The sequence below is a fragment of the Ambystoma mexicanum genome, chromosome 3q (assembly GCF_040938575.1).
Source record: "Ambystoma mexicanum isolate Mex_15411 chromosome 3q, UKY_AmexF1_1, whole genome shotgun sequence".
NCBI classification, from domain to species: Eukaryota; Metazoa; Chordata; class Amphibia; order Caudata; family Ambystomatidae; genus Ambystoma; species Ambystoma mexicanum.
The window spans coordinates 802,776,509-802,796,801 of NC_090926.1; the positions used below are offsets into that span (position 1 = coordinate 802,776,509).

The 20,293-nt window shown below is 47.9% G+C and overlaps 1 protein-coding gene across 2 annotated transcripts in view; it reads left to right on the forward strand.

The window, feature by feature from the left end:
- The window catches only part of SPATA20 (spermatogenesis associated 20), a 2,241,715-nt gene that overhangs the window by 1,127,966 nt on the left and 1,093,456 nt on the right, over positions 1 to 20,293 (forward strand). For both annotated transcript variants that reach the window (XM_069654894.1, XM_069654895.1), the window contains exons 6-8: positions 3,140 to 3,335; positions 3,421 to 3,551; positions 4,766 to 4,870. In XM_069654894.1, the coding sequence (XP_069510995.1) occupies positions 3,140 to 3,335; positions 3,421 to 3,551; positions 4,766 to 4,870 (432 nt within the window). The remainder of the gene's footprint in view (positions 1 to 3,139; positions 3,336 to 3,420; positions 3,552 to 4,765; positions 4,871 to 20,293) is intronic.

Sequence of the window (20,293 nt, forward strand, 5' to 3'; positions counted from 1 at the left end):
TGGAGGCCACGAGACGCGTGTCTCGAGAGGATCAGGTCAGCCGAAATGCCGCACTCGACACGGCAATGGTGAGGACGCTGCTCCAGCAGCTCCAATCCAGCGCCGGTGCGCAGAGCAGCCGAGAAGAGGTGCTGCAGGGCTCCTGCCCGAAATAGTAGTGGCAGAGAGGCTGTAGGGGCAGACAGGAAGGGCCTTTGATCTGCGGGCCTTCGGACATGCATTGCCGGCTTCCGCCTCAGGTCCTCACGTTCCGAGTAAATGCAAATGTGGTTGCTAGGCAACCAGTAGTCACGCAAGCAACGTGTTCGGGTCGGCGGCCATCTTGCGGGTAGGTTCGCTCGGTCGCCTCGGGTGGACTCCTGGGATCCACCACTGCCCCAGCGAAATATGCATGCACAGAGTGCAACCACAGTCAGGGTGGGGGGTGGAGGCCACGAGACGCGTGTCTCGAGAGGATCAGGTCAGCTGAAATGCCGCACTCGACACAGCAATGGTGAGGACGCTGCTCCAGCAGCTCCAATCCAGCGCCGGTGCGCAGAGCAGCCGAGAAGAGGTGCTGCAGGGCTCCTGCCCGAAATAGTAGTGCTTATTTGAAGTGAGTAAAGCTGCCCACATCCTAGACTTGACCTTTTTGGTATAAATATGTGTTCAATTGATATTATTGGCTGGATTTCCAGCTGTATAACACTTTGGAGGGTGATCCAAAAATCTCTCCTGGATGGGGCTGTTGCAGAAAATGCAGATTTGCTATGAGCAAAGACTTTCACAATTCTCTGCAAATTTTAGGAAGCACCTACAAATGTTGATGTGTTTGGACGGATCCAGCAGATAGTACCCTCTGTAACTATGTAATTTTTGCAGATGTTCACAAAGTTTTCTGTAGATTTGGATTGCCTCTGTATGGGTCTCTTTGTAAGTGATTCAGCCATGGACTGCTACCTGCCCATCAGTGACAGGGGATAATGGGGCAGAATAGAAGAATCCTGACACAGTTGCAGAGTAGCAAGTTTAGGTTCAGCTCTGGCAAAAATATATTTAAAAAAACAAGTACTGCTCTGTCACCATCCACAAAACAGTTTACTTCAGCTTTGCACGAACAATGCGGGCACACCAGTTTCCGGTGTCTCCGATTATTTTTGGTAATGCTGCAGAGTGTGTGAGGGTATTGGGAGCAGTTACATGTGTTCTGTACCTGGCATTGTTCAGATGACATCACTAACTAGTCCACAGTTGTTTATAAGGATAGAAATAAGATGCAGAGGTGCACGAGTGCCATAATGTTTTTGAAACAAAGGAGATATGTACTTCCTACTTTTAAGATCAAAGCAATCTTAGTTGTTGTTGAGCACAGTTGATGTTTCAGGCTATGACAGACGTACCTCTATATGTGTTCTGGAGGTTATGTGCTGTGGGATTTGTGTAAAATGTGTCTGGCTCGGTTTTGTTTGGTGAGATGAGTTGGAAAAAGCTTTGGGTTTTTGTAGATTTAGTCATGCTTGCAGTGGGATGCCCTTGTGACCTAGAGCTTAATTGGACGTGTTACTGAGGTGTGGCGGATGCTGACATGGCCGTCTGCTTTGGCCAGTAGTCCTCAATTATTGTTTGATTTCACCATGGCCTCTGTTGGATTAGTCCTAAAGACATTGGTAAAACCAGTAATTGGGAAATAATCTCAAATCAATGTTGGGTATTTGTATGACCAAGTATTGTAAAGCTCTATGGGGGATCCAGAAATGGTCCTAGATAATTGGGCAACCTTTGGTCCTGGAGCATTGAATGGATATTGCAAGGGCCTTATGTTCACTCAAGGTCAGGTTTTGTGGATATTGGTATTTAAATGAACATAGTTTCAGGTGGAGCTGTTGGCAATAACTGACATTAGATCCAAGTCCATCAGAAAGTCTTGGTGCATATTGCTAATCTCTGAATCGTGGTCAGGATTAGTCCTTGGGTGCAGGACAACAATATTACCTTTGGCTATGTAATTTCTAATCCTGGCTGCCTACCTGGATATAAGTAATACCTGAGTATTCTGTATTCCTACCAGCCACCATGAAAGTATACCAATCGCAGCAAAGATTACATTCAAATCCCTCTGCATAATCCACAAGTCTGTCGGGGCCCAGGGGCCAATCTATCTGCAACTCTTTCTGACCAAATACTCCCCCTCTAGACACCTGCGTTCCTGTGGCCCCAACTCCGTGCGTGTGAAGCGGTTTGCTAAACAGAGGGCTGGTGGTCGATTTCTTTCCTCAGTGGGCTCTCTTCTTTGGAACAGCCTCCCTCTTGAGCAGGACCTCCTTAAGTTCCGGAAAAGCCTCGAGACCTTCCTCTTTACCTCCTCCTTCCTTCCCTATCTCTCATGCTAATCGCAAAGTAGCTTGACTGGTGTGCAGGGCCCTTATGCATCCTCAGGGCCCTGACCTCCAACATCTTATCATCCCAGCTGCTGTTTATCCTTTGGACTTTCTTTGGCTCACCCTCCACCACTGGAGGCTGCACTTATTTCTCCATAGCACTTTACTTGCTGCTCTCCATGAGCACCATAGCACCTATCCTATACCCCTCTCCCCTCTGCACTTGCATGCTCTGAATATTCACAATGCATAGTAGGTTCGTCTTCCCCTCCCCATTGTCACTTCTTATTTTGTTGTACTCAATTATTTAACATTGTTGTAATTTACATTGTCTATCATCCCCGGCCCCCTCCCTGTTGCCCTGTGGGCACTTTGAAACAGTATTTGCTTCCTGTGTAAGCACCTAACAAGTGAACAATAAATACATTAACAATAAGTACATCTATGGGCAATATGCAAAGAGGCTAAAACGTGAATATCGGCAGTTACGAAACACTTAAATTAATGGTTCTAGAGTTATGGTGAATATTGCCAATGCTGATACAAGTAAATTAGGGAAGGTGGGAGGTAGAATGGTTTTGTCAGAGCTAGTGCCTTTGTGGATTTTAGCAGTGCCCCTGGCTATTCCGGGATCAGGCCTGGTGCTTGGTGAATGTTTCCAATGCCTGATACTATATTAGGAACATCCACAAAGGAATATGATTTAGAAGTTCTATAATTGTATTGTTCCCTGGAACGTTTGCTGACTGCATAACTAAATGCTTTCTTTTTTCCCTTTGCAGTGGGAAAATAACCAAGATGCGCTCCTGGAAAATAGTGAGAGGATCTTTGTGGCATTACAGTCAAGCTCGGGTGTAAAGTCTGGAGAGAGACTACCTTCCTACTATGATGTGGTGCCCAAATGTTTGCAGCAGCTGGAGGATATGTATGATGAAGAATATGGTGGTTTTTCAGATTTTCCCAAGTTTCCCACCCCAGGTTGGTTAGTACCTCCCAAATGTCAGCCAGCCTCAGACCTCAGCAGTTAAAAGCACCAACTGACCCCTGTGTATTCCTTTTTCAGTGATTATGAACTTCCTCTTCTCTGCCTGGGCTTTGAGACGGACACTCCCCGATGGCGTGCGTGCATTACAAATGGCTTTGCACACTTTGAAGATGATAGCATGTGGTGGGATCCATGACCATGTTGGTTGGGTAAGATAGAAATTAGCTTTCTTAGAAAGAGCACTGTCTGTTTTGCCTATGAAAGAGGACTAAGCCTCACTCCTCACATGCTGCGTCCCTACTATTCTGTTGCATCCATTCATGCTGAGTTCTACAAATGGAACTCAGTCACAACCTTCACACATGTTCGCTAATTCACCATAATCCTGGCCGGCACTACCCCCCTCATATTACAGAACCCCCAACCACCTTTTTCTCCCTGAGAGAGACACAAACACACGCACACACACACTGCGGCCGATGCTTTTTATACTAACCTGCAACCATCCATTCTTCCAGTGTGTGTCCTTATACTTGTCTCTGTAAACATGTTAGTTCTGTTCATACTTTGGCAGCGTTAATACCAACAAAGTGCTCTTAAGATTCGCTTAAATTCTGGCATACTATTTATGTTAAACGAGACAGCCAAGGCTGTGGTAATGCATTTCCATCTTAGTCTGCAGCCGCCCAGGCTTCAGGTTATCTGTTCAACAACTGCAGACTATTGATCATGTATTCCTGTAAGTGTTGAGGACATTGGCAGTAAGATGTTGATAATTTTAAAGTTAGAGGCACAGTTCAAAGTTTCGCTGAAACTGCTGTCCAAGCATTCTAATGTTGCCTGCCAATTTTAGTCTTTTAACCATTTATGCTTGAGTTTCAGTAATTCCAGTATGCTTGAGTTTCAGTAATTCCAGTAGAATGGGTGATCTGAGGCCCCTTATTTGTTATTTGTGTGGTTTGCTAAACATCCAGGTGTTAGATACCAGATAGTGTAGTGCTATGCAGTGCAGAAGGGATACCTTGGCTACATTGCAAGATGAAACATTGCTTCAGAGCCATTTGCTGTGGTAACCATTCTGCATCCCTGAGGTTGTGCATTGGATGTAGGATCAAAACAACTTCCATCAGTCACAAGAGGCAACTTGTTCCAGTTCTCTCTCCACAGTCCAGTAGAAATGGGATGACAACAATCGCCCTGTCTCATCGTTCCTCCCTCCAGCCTCATAATGCACTCCGTATAGGGTCATGTAGGTAGCATCTTAAACTCATTCTCTTCATTGCAGACTAGTGATCTTAAAGTCAACGTGAAAACTCCCCTCTGTTATTGCCAACGTGCAGAGTATATGGGATTATAGATATACCACTGTTCCTCCTAGTGCTGTAGGTGGGAGAATCACAGCTGTGACGCTTTCTTTTTCCAGGGTTTCCACAGATACTCCACAGACAAGAGCTGGCATGTACCTCACTTTGAGAAGATGCTGTATGATCAGGCACAGCTGGCAGTGACCTATGCAGAGGCGTTTCAGGTAATTGGCGATGTGACTCTCTCACTCTCCATGATTGGCACACTCACTAGGTGTTCACAGGATACTGTGTTTTACCACATCCCCTCTAAGCATCCAGGAGCCTGTGCTCAGGGCATTTCTCTCCACACCCTCAGATTCAAATGACTATTGACCACAAGAGTATCCTGTGCTGCTAAAGCATTCATTGATTCTGAGGTGTCTCTCCTTTTCTGTCACTCTCTCCCCGGTTGACCATGGCGTATTTCTCTCTAATCCCTCTCACAGACGATATGGGATGCTTTGTTGAACATGTACCACTCAAGTATTCATCTTTCATGTCACTAATTATGATTCAATGTTGATATGTCCAACGTTTAGGAACTCCTGGTTGCAGCACATACATTCCTCCATACAGCAGGGAATATTTGCACACCTTTTAAAGTTGGGACAAGTGTCAAATCTGCTGAAAATATACACGAGAAAATTATAGCACTTGAGTGATATTGCATTTGTATTATTTTCTGTCAGACAATCCCCTTGTCATTATGTCTTTATGATTAAACGTGCCACATAATCGGAATGGGTGACCTGAATGGATAATGTGGATCATGTGGTGAATAAAGTTGATACTGTATTGTTTATGCCGGAACGATTGTAGCATTCACCATTACTGATTATAAGGGGCTGCCTAACATCTTATTGCCAAGGCTAGGCATTGGGTTTGACTCATTCTATTGAATTGCATTTATAGGTTGCCGTCTAAGGTTCTACCAGCAGGTCGACAGCAACAGTGTCTGGTTAGTCCTGCAAGCAGCAAATGTTGCCCTAACTTCAGAAAGCTGGATGCTGAAATGTTCTCACCTTTTGCAGTATAAATCCTTTTACTGGCCCAGTGGCTCTGGAATGGTGCGAGCCGGTTTTCTTGAATCTCACTCAATTTGTTTCCATTGCGATAGTTAGATCTGTTTGCACCCACTTTAGAGTTTCTTCAGTCAATAGTGCCACCTTTACTTTTTAATCTGTACATGGAGCCACTGGAAGATCTATCATTAATAAGCAGGTTGCAGGTTTGCATTGTTTTTGGCGTGCTCCATATATACCCACTGTTATGACTAACCTATGTATCCTGTCTTCCTTTCTGATGTAATAACTTAGGTTTAGTGGTCTGAGGCCTCTTTGACCTTGTAAATAAAGTAATATTTAAATTGTAGACATCTATGCTTGAGCATGTTCTGAATGAAGGTTCTAATTTAACTCGCCAACTGCTTAAAAGCTATTTTTTCTTGTATGTCCAACTAATCTCAAACTGAATCCTGCAAGCGCACAATTTTTATTTATTGTCACCAAAGCCTCAATGATTCCTGTCCAGTCATAGATGTCTAAAACTATAAGTAAATGACATGGTGCTATCGTTGCGCTTTCAAAACTGCAAAATCAATGTCACGCATGTGACGTGTGCAAAACATCCATTGCGCAATCATGAAAGTGAAAGTCAGTCGAGGAGGATTAGTAAGCGGGCAGGGTTGAGTTGGAGAAGGGGCAAAAACCGCCTTTGGGGCAGGAGTGAGAAAGGGAGAGTGATAAGGGTTTGGCAGTGTCCTCTGGATAAAGGAAGAAGGGAGATGGGTGTAGCATGATAGTGGATGTGGTGAGGGGAGTTGTGGAGGGATGGGTGTTCCGGGGTGTACTGCAGAGAGTGAACAGTGTGAAGAGGAGGTGGTTGGATGGACAGGCAGGTGGAGTGATCCATTTAGGACCTCCCCTCACACGAAGATCAGAGCGCAGTGGGAGTTTAGAAATTGATATATTTGAAAGCCACTATATACAAAAATAATATTGTGTATGTGTATAAAATATGGTATTCCTAGATAGAATCACATCCTTTGAGCTTTGGTCATGTTACTACCATTTTTGGACCACATGGCTGCAAGCTGTGGTGACCCATATCACGACAGGACGTGGGCAGCACCTGCCAATGCCACTTCAGTGATGTCATTCAGAAGCTTACTCTTGCGAGTAAATGGATGCAGTGAAAAACGAATCCTCCAGGATCCCAGCAACAAACACTAAAGAGCATATTTGAGTTGTCTTGGTCATTTTCTTCTTCTTTTCTTCACTGGTAGCTAGCTTTTTAAAATGTTAGCATTCTTTGTACCATATTAAAATTATTAATGAAACTGTGGACAAAATGTGATAGCTGGTGTAAATCGGTCCGCGACATGTGGCAATTTTGTCGTGCAGGGGCTTCTCAGCTCCTCTGTGGTGCTGCTGCTGGTGAATGTGTTTTTGGTGAAGCATTCAGTGTGTTGTGTGATGGTAGAAAGAATGGACAATATGCAACCAAAAAGCAAAGGAGGAGAGTTCTGAGGCAAAGGGTCGGGGAACAGTGCATAGCAACCAGGGCCAGCTAAAGCCGAGCAGCGGGCCATTACAAAATGGTCTATGGTGTCTATTGATATAATCAAAGTGCCTCACCACCCTCAATTTCTCCTGATTGATTTCTTTGGTGTGGTAGACAGATATCAATCCTGCTTGGAGTAAAATCAATATAAAGTTGAAAAAAGTTTTATGTAAACTGTGAACTATCTGCAGCCCTCGGTATACTGTGAGAAACCTCAAGGTGTCTCACTCGCTAGTCCCCGCGGATCTCTCTCTCAGGTGGCCAGGGCATGGCCATCGCCTTTGGATCCAGACCCTGTGGGTGGACCAGTGCGGGAGGATCACCTGGGCGAGGCATCTTCGGGGAGTGGGACGCCGGAAGGCGAGACGCGTTATCCCTCCCCCTGAAACACCTTTACCCCATCCTACCAGGTAGTATATGTGGGAGCCTTAACCTCACCCCCCCCCTTCACCTTCTTCAGCACTTTCACACGGACAGCCAACAATGGGAGAAAAAAAGACTCGCACCCTAGCAGTGTACATGACATGTCCTGCTACTATGGTCAGGTGAAGTTAGGTAATTACTGACCACTCAAACCTGACTTCCATTAAACTTCCCCACACGGATAAAAGGTGGAGCATGAGAGCACTCTCTGAGCGAGGCAAAACACACGAAAGAACTGCAGTTTTGACTCGGCAGCTGAACGAGGGGAGAAAGACAGCAAACCCAGAAGGGTTCGTAAGAAGGGAAATAACCTTGAACTTTTCAGCAAGACGCTATTACTTTCGAGAAACCTTCAAGGCAGAAAACTGAAGACCAGGAAACCAGACTGAAGATTCCTGCATTGTGTGTCAAAGGTACTAACGGCCCTCCTGCATAACTAACCGAGGTGGGGAGGAGCAGCAGCAGCCGCCCTAGTATTGTCCTTGGTTCCAATAACAATGAAGCACTAGAGAGATCAACACAGCCGTCGAGTTTAGGAGGCCGATGCAAGACCGGACCGTGTTAAAGTCAAGGTTGCAAGCGGCAATATTGTATAATGAGCGCTGGAACGAACATTGTTCAAAGCGTGTGATGAAAGACGCGAGTAAAGCTAAACTGCTGATGAATGGTTGAATTTAAGAAGGCAAGATATGATACCGTTGATGGAGTGGTCCGGCAGTGTGAATGTGCTTAATCAAAGGTTTTTGTAAGGTATCCCGCCAAGAGAATTGAAAGTAGAATATTGATGAAAACAATTGTGTGAAGTAAATCGAATTGGTCCTGCAACGGTTGAAACAAAACCCTTCGCACATTCCAAAGCCTTTGATTTTGGTCAGAAGAGGATCCGATCCCGAACGAGGGAGGTCCATGGTCTGAATCTGAACATTTTGATAAAAGGAGGTCTCAGTCTGGAGAGGGCGACCCACAATGAACATTGAAAGCGAGAACCTGTGCATGTAAAAATCCTGATAGGAATGGAACTTTGAGACTTTGTTTGTTACAACAGACCCTCTGCAGGGAGACACTGTTATTGTAAAAGAGGCTTTACCAAAAGACCCTGATGTCTGTGAGTTGAAATGTATCCTCGTGGCTGAGAGTGTGTGTGAAGCTCGAACGTTCCGCTTTACCCCGTTCTGAAAATGTGGGAAGGGAAGCCAACTGCTCAACCGTCCTGACATATTATTTCTTGAACACTTTTCTTTTTGCAAACCCCATTGTCCCACACCCTTTTGTACTTAGAAGTAAGGATTGGCAATAGGTTTATTAGTATAGGCCCTTTTATTTGACAAAGACTTGACTAGGACTGCGTTATTATTTGATGGTCGTAGCTTGCTCACATCCTTAGATTTAGATAGGTGTTTAACCAACCCATTTGAAGTTCAATAAACACCCTTGAAATGTGATCACTTGTGTCTGTCTTCACTGTTTGATACCATGCTTTCCTTACAATACCCACGATCAAGCCTCATATTCATTCATATTGGGCAAAATATTTGTATTTATTTTTTTATATTCATGTTTAAAGTGCAGATGTAGCTCGAGAGCAGCGGAGGGATGAACAGAGTGTGGCTAGCCAACATTTGGGCTGGCATCTTTTAACAGTAGCGCAATACTGTAAATTGGGGTCTGTGCAGCGGTGTGTGCATCCATTGGAATCAGTCCTTGGTCAGGTGTTGTTGAAAAAGCTCTGTTTTGAGAGATTTGTGAAACTGTAGAATTGTGGGGGCATTCTGAGCCAACACCGGGCTCCATTTCCAGAGATGGATGACAAGAGAAGGATTGTTTCCCGGTCTTCTCTTTGCAGACTTGCTGTGATTCAAGCCGGCAGGTCAAAGTGCTGCGTGAAGAGCCTGTGCCATCATGTATGTGGAGCTTAGCCATCAGGGACGCTGGTGTGCTACTTGTTACTGCTTTGTAGGTGATACATGCAGTCTTGAACAGCATCCTGGCCTGGAGAGGAAGCCATTGTACTTCACATAGGACAGGGGTGATTCAGTCACATTTCTGTGCACCTGTAATAAGACATGCTGCAGTGTGCGGTACTGCTTTTAGGGAGCCAAGTGAGCCGCTGGAAGCCCCATCATAAGGGCATTTTCCCCATCGATGAGCAAGACCACAAGGGCCCGCACTATGGTCCAGACATCCTACAGCGTGATGAAGGGTTTGATTGTGTGAAGGGTGAAAATTCTGAGCCAGGCTGTTTGGGGCTAGTTGGCTAGGAGTTTCTGGAAGGACAGGCTGCTACTAATGGGGAATCCCAAGAATTCAGCTGAGTCCGGGATTGTGGATCAACTCCTAGGCGGATATCATTGAGCCATTGGTGGATAAGTTGTTTAGCAGCAGACTAGAATTATTCATTTATGAGAAAAGTATTCCTGTAACAGAATACTTCTGGCTTACTCTCTTCAAATATTCTGTGGGATAGATATGGGTGGACTGTCTTTAAGAAATCCCTGCAAACTCTCATGTCCTACTCGTGTATTGCACAGTGGGATAGAAAGTACACCATCTAACATAATATCTGTATTTATTGTTATGGAGAGAATTTCTTGTATGTGTGCATGAATTTTGTTTATTTCATTACCCTGATTCCAGTATTGATTGTAACATTCTCCAGCATGAGGTCTGGCATGGATTCACATGCTCATGAATATTCCCCGTCGTCAGGCTGGGAATCCTCGGTAAAGAAAAAATCAGTTTCAGTTTCGTTTCTGAACTGTCTTTCTACTAATCACCAATCACTGGCCTCTGGGTCATACTGCCCCCAGCCAATGACTGCCCTCTACTTAAGCCCCTCCTCTGGCAGCCATCTTCAGATTTTTTCTGCACGTTCAAGTGTTGGGAGTCCTCGTGCTTAGCGTTTACTGCGTATTGGTTTTTTCAGAGTTTACTCTTATTTTATTGGTCAAATTGAGCCTCAAGCTCCACCGATTCATCTTCTTATTAATGGCGACCTGTTTCGGAAATGTCTACGCCCCTCAAGGGTGAAATTTCAATGAATTTTTTCTTCTTGGAGGATTCCAGAAGACTTTTAAGGCCTACCACGCGTGGACATGGCCCAAGACAAAGGAGACTCAACCCCCGACGGATCCAAGCTGTTTAGGATCTGCCCAGGATGTGGACTGCAGAACGTCTTCAAGGAGGATGAGCACTTCCGGTGCCTCTACTGCCGGCACTCCGACAAGTCGCACGTGGAGGAGGACTGTGCGTTCTGCAAGAACATGTCCGTCCGGACCATGAAGGACCGTCTTACACGACTCGCTAACTGGCTGGAGGCGAAGAGCCCAGCAGCAGGTGAGAAGAAGAAGTCTGAGTGGTCTTCTAATACCTTTGAGGGTGCTCTGTCGATGGGTGCCCAACAGAAGGCAAAGCACTGCGAGTCCGCGGGCACCGTGATCGCCGTTGGTTCGGGCTCCTCGGCTGCCAGGCCTGGCGCAACGTCACCAACGCCGTCAACGCCGAGCCAACGCTCCGGCTCGATGAAAAGGAAGTCGGAGAACCCGGGTAAGCTTCGGCAGAAGCCCCGACCGGTCCCGACGGAGAAAGCCAAGGGGGAGCGAGGCAGTGACCCCCCTCCCCCCACAGTGAAGGCATCAGACGCACCCAAGGTCGTGAAGGCCCAGATTCACCCGGCTAAGGCCTCGATTGAGGGAGTCGTGGCATCCCTGGCAAAGCCCGCAGAGGTGACCCCAGTGGGGACGGCCTCTAGGCCTAGAGTTTCCCTGCCATCCCAGAGGAAATTGTGTTTCCAACCAATTGAAAAGACCCCCGTGAAGCCCTGGGCCGAGAAGGACGGGGGGGGTGCGGTAGTCCTAGCGGACTCAGATACCTCCTCCGAGGACGAGCTGTCTGTCATCAAGTCAGTACTGGACAAGAGGTTCGAGGAGGTCAGGGCCTACGGGAAGGATCCCGATGAGGCAGACGTGGAGAGCGATGGTGGAGCCGGCGAAGAACGGCAGGCCGACGAGGAATCGGAGGACACCACGCCTCTGCTGATGCTCCCATCGCAACCGATACCACCACCGCCGGACAGGTCGGAAGACATCTTGCTGGCGCTGCAGACCCTGTGCACAGAGATAAGGACAAGATTGCCCTTACCTCCGGCGGACGATCCAGCAGCGCCTGGACCGTCGGGGAGTCCTCCAGCCTAGCGGAGGTGAGTTCATCCGCCCCCCACCCTTCAATCCTTCACCTCCATCCCCTCTGCCAAGTGATGAGATGGAGACTGAGACGGCGACCACGGGGATGGATTACGGCGGCGATGACGACGGAACAGATCTCCCATCGCCACCTCCCTGGGCTTTCCCTCCCGACGAAATTGGCTCGTTTCACACCATGATCGCCAGGGCCTCAAAGCTTTTCCAGCTATGCCCGGAAGAGCAGAAGAAGGAAGGATTCCTGTATCAACGGCGATAGGCCAAGAGGAAGACCGTACTCTCAGTCCCGCTGTTGGACGACATTTGGGATGAAGGATTGTCCCTTCTGAAGAACCCGCCTACGGCCCCTGCGAAAAGAGACCAGTACAAGAAGTAGTACCGGGTACCAGACTCCGCTCCTATGTGCCTCAGGGCGCAGCCGTCCCTGGACTCAGTGGGCTCTGCGGTGGCTAAGAAAAAATTGACAGGCGAAAGGGCATCGACTTCCACTTCCCCGCCGGACGGCGAGGGGAAGAAGCTAGACGCCATTGGACGTCGGGTCATCTCGTCGACAGCGACGACCATCAAGACGGCCAACGTGCCCGCTATTGTGGCCCGCTACGATAGGGCGCTGTGGTTTAAAATCGCCCCCCTCCCGGACTTCCGCCCGGATGACAAGAGGGTGCAAGCCCTTGAAATCCTACAAGAGGCCGAGGTGGCTTCGGACCACACCATCACGGTAGCCATGGACATCGCCTTCACAGGTTTTTCGCCAGATGGGCAACAGCGTTTACCTTCGCCAGCGCGGGTGGCTCAGGGCCTCTGACTTCCGTCAGGACGTACAGACCAGGGTACTGGACATGCCCTTGGACGGGAACAACCTGTTCGGGAAAACGGTGGATGAGTCACTGCAGGCCATCAAGGCAGACACCGAGACGGCCCGTGCCTTGGGCATGCTTCATCAGCGATGGCCGTCCTTTCAGACCTCCGGAGGCAAGTCTCAAGGTGCCGCCAAAGGATTCGGTGGCAGCTCTTCATCGTACCGTCAAACGGCCGGCTCTTTGTCGCAGGAAGCCTACAGAGGCCGCAGCAAGGCCGGTGGACATCGTCATCATCGCCAAGGGGCCCAAGGTGGCAAGGCCTCGGCGAAGCAAGACTTAACCGGCCATAAAGTCGGGCCCCCACCCGAGCACCCCAGTGGGAGGCCGGCTGGCAAACTTCGTCAGCATGTGGAAATCAATCTCCACCGACCGTTGCGTGCTGGATGCCCTGGCCCACAGGCACACTCTGGAGTTCCAAAGGAAGTGTCCACACTTTCCACTGATGGCCAGGAAAGAAAACCACATTTCACAGCTACTTCTGGAGGTACGAACAATGCTGGAAAAGGGCGCGATAGAGCTCGTCCCGAAGAGATTCCAGGGCTCCAGAGTATACTTACAGTACTTTCTCGTCCGAAAGAAGACCGGCGGGTGGCGACCCATCTTAGACCTCCGCCGCCTCAACATGTACATAAAATCTCAAAAATTGCAGATGGTCATCCTTCAGCACGTGCTGGGACAGCTGCAAGAAGGGGACTTCCTGTTTTCGCTGGACCTGGAGGATGCATACTTCCACATCCCCATACACAGAGGACATCAAAGGTTTCTGCGCCTCGTGGTCCTGGGACGACACTATCCGTTCAAGGCACTGCCCTTGGGTTTGAAGTCGGCACCAAGGGTCTTCACCAAGTGCCTGGCACCGGTGGCGGTGTGGCCCTGCCTCCAGGGGATCCACGTCTACCCCTATCCTATCTGGACAATTGGCTCATCCGAGCGAAATCAGGAGAACTCACCGTCGACCACACCGCGAGGACTGTCCTCCTGCTCACAGAACTGGGATAAACAATGCGAAGTCCCACTTGGTACCATCGCAGGACGCCCTTTTCCTGGGAGCCAGGCTCAACATGGTGGCGCGGCTGGTTTCACCGTTTTAGGAGAGGATAAAAGCCATCCTGGGCAAGGTACAGCGGCTGTTGACCATGGAAGTTGCCAGGTGAGGTCCATCAAGTCCCTGCTCGGCATGATGTCGTCGTGCATCTACCTCGTGCGTCTGTGCTGGTTGAGAATGCAGCCGCTGCAGGAGTTCCTCGATGCTATTTGGATACAAGTGGCGGGTATGGACTTCCAGGCCCCAGCGCATCAGGAAACGGTGACGACGGACACCTCCCTGGAGGGATGGGGCGCGCACACCAGAGTTCTCCACGCAAGAGGCCTTTGGCTCCCGGAGGGGAGGTCGCTCACATCAACGTCCTGGAGCTCCGGGCCGTGTTCTGGGCCCTCAGGTCCTTCCTTCTGTCCCTCAAGGGCAAAGTCGTACGGGTCTTCACAGACAACACCACCACAATGTTCTACATCCGGAAACAAGGGGGCACCAGATCCCCGGCTCTCTCCAAGGAAGTGCAGGATCTGTGGCACTGGGCCGTTGCCCAGGGGATATTCCTAGTACCCTTTCACCTGGCAGGAGTGAAGAACACTGTCGCTGACTCACTCAACAGGGAGCTGTGCTCTTGCCATGAGTGGGAGCTTCGACAAGATCAAGTAGATCTCCTGTTCTGAAGATGGGGCAACCCCCAGGTCGATCTGTTCGCGATGACGACAAACACCAAGTGCCGGAGGTTCACCAGCAGGTTTCCCCAGCCGGGGATCTTGGGGGATGCATTCTCCTTCCCCTGGGACGGCCTGTTCCTCTATGCGTTCCCACCACTGCCGTTGCTTCTGTGACTCATCAGTCAACTCAGACGGTCCCGGTGCAGGATGATCCTCGTCGCACCATCGCGGCTGAGGCAGATATGGTTCCCGGACCTTCTGGACATGTCGGCGTCCCCTCCAGTCAAGCTGTCGACAGACGCAGATCTTCTCGCCAGTGAAGGAGGCGCGATCCTGCACCACGACCCAGGATCGCTGAACCTACAGGCTTGGCTCTTGCAGCACTAGAGTTCGGAGGCTAGGATATCCCGGCAGACTGCAAAGAGGTGCTTGCCAAGGCCAGGGCTTCCTCGACTCTTAAGTGCTATGGGCATAAATGGAAGAGGTTCTCTGTCTGGTGCCGGACACAGAAGATCAACCCTCTACGGATTACGGCCCCTCAAGTGCTGCCGTACTTGCTGTCGTTGGCCAAGGCGGGGCTGGCGCATGCCGCCATCAAAATTCATCTAGCAGCTATCTCCTGCTTCACCTGAACTCCGGGGCGGTTGTCGCTGTGGTCGCACTGCCTGGTGATGGAGTTTATGAAAGGACTGTTCCACTTGTTCCCGCCGGTGAAGGCCCCGGCCCCAGAGTGGGAGCTCAATGTGGTGCTGACCAGGCTCATGGGGCCTCCATTCGAGCCTTTGCATTTGGCGCTGCTTAAATTCCTATCGTGGAAGGCACGTTTCCTGTGGCCATCACCTCCGCACGACGAGTGGGAGAGATCCAGGCCCTCTCCTGTAAGCCTCTGTATCTGACATTCCTAGAGACAAGGGTAGTGCTGAGGACTCACCCCTCCTTCATGCCCAAAGTGCCGTCGGACTTCCATCTCAACGAGCCCTTGGTGTTACCTGTTTTCTTCCCGTCGCCTTTGTCGCCGGCTCAGAGGACGCTGAAGTTCTACGTGGACCGCACAAAGAGTTTTCGGAAGACATCACAACTGTTTGTGAACTTTGACACTGTGAACCAAGGGAAGGCCCTCTCCAAGGCTTCCATTTCCAGATGACTCTCCGGCTGCATCATGCCTGTTGCCTGGCCGTCCAAGAGTCCGTCCGAGAGCCCATTCGACCAAAGCGATCGCTGCTACTACAGCGTTCCTGTCTGGTGTGCCCTTGCTGGTCATCTGCAGGGCTGCTACTTGGAGGTCGACACACACCTCCACGAAATTCTACTGTGTCGACCGGGATTCCAGTGAGGAGTCCAGAGTCGGCCAAGCAGTGCTGCACAACCTGTTTGCTTGAAGGTGAGCCTGGTGAGGAGGTAAGAGATGCTTAATATTGAGTTGTTGAAATGCTTAATGTTGAGGCTTGCCACCCCGCGTGGTTGTGCATGTGTGTACTGCTATGTATTCTTGTGCCTCCATGCCAGACCCCATGCTGGAGAAGGAACAAGTTACTTACCTATAACTTTTATTCTCTAGCATGGGTCTGGCATGGATTCACATGCGAACCCTCCCTCCAACCCCTCTGTGGCTCTTCTCTTGGTCCTACTGCCACTTTACGTGCTACCATCTCTGAAGATGGCTGCCAGAGGGAGGGGCTTAGGTAGAGGGCAGTCATTGGCTGGGGGCAGTATGACCGAGAGACCAGTGATTGTTTATTAGTAGAAAGACAGTTCAGAAACGAAACTGAAACTGATTTTTTCTTTACCGAGGATTCCCAGCCTGACGACGGGAATATTCATGAGCATGTGAATCCATGCCAGACCCATGCTGGAGAACAACAGTTACAGTAAGTAACTTGTTCCATACTTGTCATAATCCCAGAGTCCATAGTGTTCCACCGTGTATTGAAAGTAAGAATAGCTATCTACATGCTAACTGGCTGTATGCTTATATCCAGAACTTAGCTAACTGTTGGATAGATGAACTCCTTGCTCATCACATTTACTCTGTCTTGTTTCTGAGTCAGACGGTCCTGAAGCTTGTAAAGGAAATAGGTCCTCATTTGGGTTTGCCCAATCTTCAAATGTTTCCCTTCCTTCTGAAATAAAAAAGAAACCTGCTGCTATCAGATATTCCTCTCCTGCTAAATTGCTCCTCTGCTATACAAATCATGACACATTATCTGTGGCCATTAGTAAGTCTAAATGTTCAAATAATGTCACTGTCAATGGTGTTACTTTCTTTCTCAAAATAGGGTTCTCCTCTACACAGTCATGCTATACCACATACTATGGCAGCTATTTAATTTTTGCAATTTCTGCTTATAGTTGGCTCACATTAGATTAATCAGGATCCTGTTACATTGGATATGGCTTGCCCGCTATCAGACTCTTAACAAAGTTACCCTCAACCCACAACACAAGATGGGAAATCAGGGTTGGACGAGTTTGCTGAAGGCATGGATTCCCTAATACCCAGGGTAGGCATCTAACCAAACCAAAACAAAAGGTGTGATGGCTGGTGAGTTCTGAATTAATAGTAACCTCTGGCATAGCTATGGGCAACACCCCAGACCATTGTTGCATCAAACCCAACCAAGACAGAATTTGTGGACTGTCCTTCGTGTTAGAAAAGTGGTCAATAATAATTCTGGCACTATGACCGAAATGAACCATGAACAAGTACCCATGCGCCCTATGGTCTTAGAAAATCGTATGGCTCCTTACACTATCTTGGCCTGCGAGGGAGAACTATGTGCCGTAATAGGTTCTGAATGATGCAAGTGCATTCCACACCTTTGAGATGATATATCTTAAACTTTGTCCCGCATTCGTATGTATGCAGCTGCCATTCACTATCCAATAATAATAATAATATTATTATTATTATTTATTATTTATTATTAAAACAGACACAAGTTCTCCTAGTGGGGCTGGCTCACTGAGTCAATTGGCTCTTCAGGCGTTTCCATAATGCACGGTGTCCTGCCTTTATTGAGAATCCTAATTGTAGACTGCTTACACGCTATGGGCCATGAGGAAATATGTACTGATAATGGCTCCTGCTTTTGCTAGTCTGCAAAGACGGAATTGAAACTAATTATGTTACTTCCCCTTGCACAACTGCAAGTTTTATTGACTCGCCAACTACGTAGTCGATCTTGGGCACCTAGGCTTCAATGGAGCATGCAATGGAGCACTATTTAAAATTAGTTAGACTTTGTTGAGGTTAAAGACACTTCCACTCACTTTGTATTGAAACCTATGTGATCACAAGGATATAACACTTGTGAGGGAGGGAGACTTACTTTTTTTATGTACAAGGGTTGCTCTGTTTGTTTTCAGTTTGCCTCCAGCAGCTGTGGGATAAAGATTTTCCTGAAGTAGTCTGACCAAAAATAATCTCTGGGTTTGTTTTGTATGTCAGTGTTACGCCTCGGCAGGCCCGCAGGAAGGTTATTGCCCTCCGTAAGGGTATGCGTCATATTGCAAACCCATTCTACGCCCACTGGCAACTGCCCTGGAAAATAGTGGCTTCGGCTCACTCCGCAGCACTCTGCGGCAAGTTTGGACTACAATTCCCAGCTTTCCGCCTCCCGCTGTCAGCTGAGAGGCAATGATGCGTGAGCCTCGGTTTCGTCCAGTTCCGCCTTCTCCTTCCTGATTTAAACCTCGGAACCGGGCGAAACGCTGCTTCTGTTTAAAGTTGCATCCCGGTATTTAGAAGTTCCGTCTTCAATCCTACTTTACTTACCTGTGTACCAGACCTGTTTCCTCTTTCACGGACTGCTTTTGCCTGCCGCTTTTTGGAAAACTACTTACCCGTGTACCAGACCTGTTTCCTCATTCACGGACTGCTTTTTGCCTGCCGCTTTTTGGAAAACTACTTACCCGTGTACCAGACCTGTTTCCTCATTCACGGACTGCTTGTGCCTGCCGCTTTTGGAACCTTGTGATCACGGCATCGGTAAGACTCTTCTTTTCACCACTTGCTAACAAGCATATCTCCTGTACTCATTGTACCTTGCCGCTGAACTATATCACCCGCAATACTCCAACTCAATTGTGTCCTTTATTGTTACTGTTACCATCCTTTCCACAATCAGACTTCCATTGTACATTCTTCAGTAGTGCACAGGGACGCTTTGCGGATAGTGCACCTACCCGACTCTAGTGCGGCCCTCGTTCCGCCCGGGTTCAGTTTCCCTAACTAACCTTCCCATTTGTTATTTTGCACTTCCGTTTTTTATGAACTCTTTGGGACAACACAGACTCAAACAGCACATCAGTGGTAAGGGTTTTCTTTTGTATGATTATCCATTCTCCTTAGCTAATTGACAACTATAGTCAGGATAGGTTACATTTTCCTCTCTTACTTGTAGGTGGTTCCGGTTACCTTGAAACAAGGGGAGGGCATAGTTCAGGTACTACTAGAAAGAAGTATCGAGGGAAAGGGATCTTTCTTAAATTTCCAATTGCTCACCTCTTGTTTTTCCTTTACAGCTGGGTTCTTGGCGGCGTGTCCTCCCCGCCCTTTTGAGCGATCAGTCCCTCTGCCTGGTCCTACCCAGCAGAGAGTCATATCGTTAAAAAGGTCTTGTGCCCTCACAGAGAGGAGGCTAGGTCGGAGGCCCCGACCTAGCTCTTCAATCAATAGTTCAGTCCTGTGCCTTCCGGCCACCGATTTGGTATACTTCCCGTCCGGTGAGTAACAGTCAGTCTATAAAGTCTCACAGTCCAGCCATAATATTCTAAATATTGCCTCACATTCCAGGCACTGCTGTTGCCAAGCGCAATCTCATATAACCTAATTGTATCATTGTATACCAGGTACCAGGTTAAGCTGAGGATGCCATTTAAAGTCATCACATGAAATGTTGTGATCATTGTCAAGTGCAGCCTCAATCACCCAAGTACTGTCATCTTATGCCACGTAAAACCTGAAATGTCATATAAGTGATGACGCTTGTTTTTCTGTTTTATAGTACAAACTAAATTGAATAACTTCCGGAGATCTCAATTTGGAACATTAGGCCCTGTGAGTTAAATCGGTTGGCCCAAGATCACACATGCTGTTCAAGTGGAGTCTTTAAAATGTTACCAGTAGATCACCCACATCTCCTACCATCCCACCTGTCATTTTACACTAACATATTACGTTTTCTATAGTGTGTTCTTTTTTATGAACAGAAGCAGTTGTTTGTGTTTGATCAAGTGGATATGTGATGTGTTAGGCATAATCCTGGGTAGTTCCCTTAGGGAGCACTACACAAGATTAAGACTACAGGTGAGAGCAATAAATCCCCTTTGGTATCAGTCTGTACCACAACGATTTAGTTGGTAGCTGTCGCTGAGCAGTCAGACTTATCTCAAGAGGGAGATGAGCAGTATTCAGGGTTTACACAATAGGCCTTCAGTACTATGGCACAAGGAAACACTGACCAAAGCTTTGTATTAAAAAGTCGTTATATATTTATATTCTACACTTCTAATAAAACACATGTATCACAGTCATCAAGCAAGTTAAATAAAGTCAGAGGAAAAATATACACAATGCCAAGTTAAATTGCAGACCAAGTGAACCAGAGTGAAAACTGAGCAAAATGGCACAGTGAAAACTACACACAAGGGATACTCTGACAATTCCTTACAAGGGAGGGAAAACACAAGTTATTCAGAAATAGTTTCTTACACACCCTAGCAACACTTCCCCTAAGTTTGTGGGCCAGTTTAAGCAAGACAGTGCATCAGTATAGGCAAAACTTAAATGAAAACTGAGCAAAATTGCATTTCACAAGCTTTAAAAATGGGAAGGAAAGGGTAGTTGTAAGAATTAGGT